This window comes from Octopus bimaculoides, chromosome 1 (assembly GCF_001194135.2).
Source record: "Octopus bimaculoides isolate UCB-OBI-ISO-001 chromosome 1, ASM119413v2, whole genome shotgun sequence".
Classification (NCBI taxonomy): Eukaryota; Metazoa; Mollusca; class Cephalopoda; order Octopoda; family Octopodidae; genus Octopus; species Octopus bimaculoides.
The window spans coordinates 87,169,029-87,170,662 of NC_068981.1; the positions used below are offsets into that span (position 1 = coordinate 87,169,029).

Consider the following 1,634-nt stretch of genomic DNA (forward strand, 5'->3'; position numbering starts at 1 on the left):
TATATATATATATATATATATATATCTTTTACTCTTTTACTTGTTTCAGTCATTTGACTGCAGCCATGCTGGAGCACCGCCTTTAGTCGAGTAAATCGACCCCAGGACTTATTCTTTGTAAGCCTAGTAGTTATTCTATTGGTCTCTTTTGCCAAACTGCTAAGTTACGGGGACATAAACACACCAGCATCGGTTGTCAAGGGATGTTGGGGGGACAAACAAGATACACAAACATATACACACACACACATATATATATATACATATATACGACAGGCTTCTTTTAGTTTCCGTCTACCAAATCCACTCACGAGGCTTTGGTCGGCCCAAGGTTATAGTAGAAGACACTTGCCCAAGATGCCACACAGTGGAATGAACCCAGAACCATGTGGTTGGTAAGCAAGCTACTTACCACACAGCCACTCCTGCGCCTATATGTATATATATATATATATATATATATACACACATACACAGACACACACACACACATGCACACACACGTGTGTGTGTGTGTGTGTGTGTGTGTGTATGTGTGTGCGCATGTGCATGTGCGTGTGTGTTTGTCTTTGCATCTGTGTTCGTCCGCCACCACCACATGATGACTAGTTTTGATTTGTTTACATCCCCATAACTTAGCAGTTCAGCAAAAACTTGCAAAAAGAATAAGTACCAGGCTTAGAAGAAAGAAGTTCAATTTGTCCAACCAAAGTCCTTCAAGTCAGTGTCCCAGCATGGTCACAGTTTAATAACTATAAGAAGTAAAAGATAAAAGAAGTATTGGATGTAGTGGTAGTTGATAATTTCTTCCCCTGAAAATTGTTTTCTTTGTACCTAAATAAAAAAAATCCCAGTTACTTCAAAGATCTCTATTATCAAGAAAAGCAACACAGAAATATATAAAACAAGTGTGACTATTGTATTAGATGTAGAAATAAGCAGTACAGTGAATATTTATAAAAGGAGAAAAAAAGATTAAAATGATGAAATTGTTCATGTTTCTAATATTGTGATTTTATGTTTTATAAAATGTGGCATCAAATGATTTATAAAATGTTTTATAAAATGTGCCGTCAAATAAAATTTAATTAGAGATTTTGATTGTTTAAGAGATCAAAGTAAACATCTTTCTTTTTGTCTAGTTCAGTATGTGTTCCAATTTCATGCACTTTACCATTAACTACTACAGCAATTCTGTCAGAATCCTTAATTGTTGAGAGCCTGTGGGCAACAACTAAACAGGTACGACCACTTCTTGCTTTATCGAGAGCTTCTTGAACAACCTACAAGGAATTAATAAATAAAGATATGAAAATGAGTTAAAACAATAAACAAAATAAATATACTTTACAAATAACTAATTTCAGAAATAAATTTATTTTATTAGTTTTCTTCCTACAAGTATGTAACTATATAGATAAATAGATTGATATTATATATATATATATATATATATATATATATATGTATATAATGGATTATTTAGCATAACAACTTTTTGATATAAGAACTTACTAATTGATTGTTTAATTTGGTTAACCAAATTAAACAAACAATCGATTAGTTAGTTGAATATGTAACCAATTGACTAAGAGTGAGGTGTCACTGAATGTCATAATGACTCTCCCTAAACA

The 1,634-nt window shown here is 32.6% G+C and overlaps 1 protein-coding gene across 1 annotated transcript in view; it reads right to left on the minus strand.

Moving 5' to 3' along the window:
• Window positions 1–898: 898 nt before the first annotated feature.
• Window positions 899–1,634, minus strand: part of LOC106870660 (ATP-dependent translocase ABCB1) — a 130,796-nt gene continuing 130,060 nt past the window's right edge. The window contains exon 27 of the mRNA XM_052966110.1: window positions 899–1,283. Coding sequence (XP_052822070.1) covers window positions 1,089–1,283 — 195 coding nt within the window. The 3' untranslated portion in view covers window positions 899–1,088. The remainder of the gene's footprint in view (window positions 1,284–1,634) is intronic.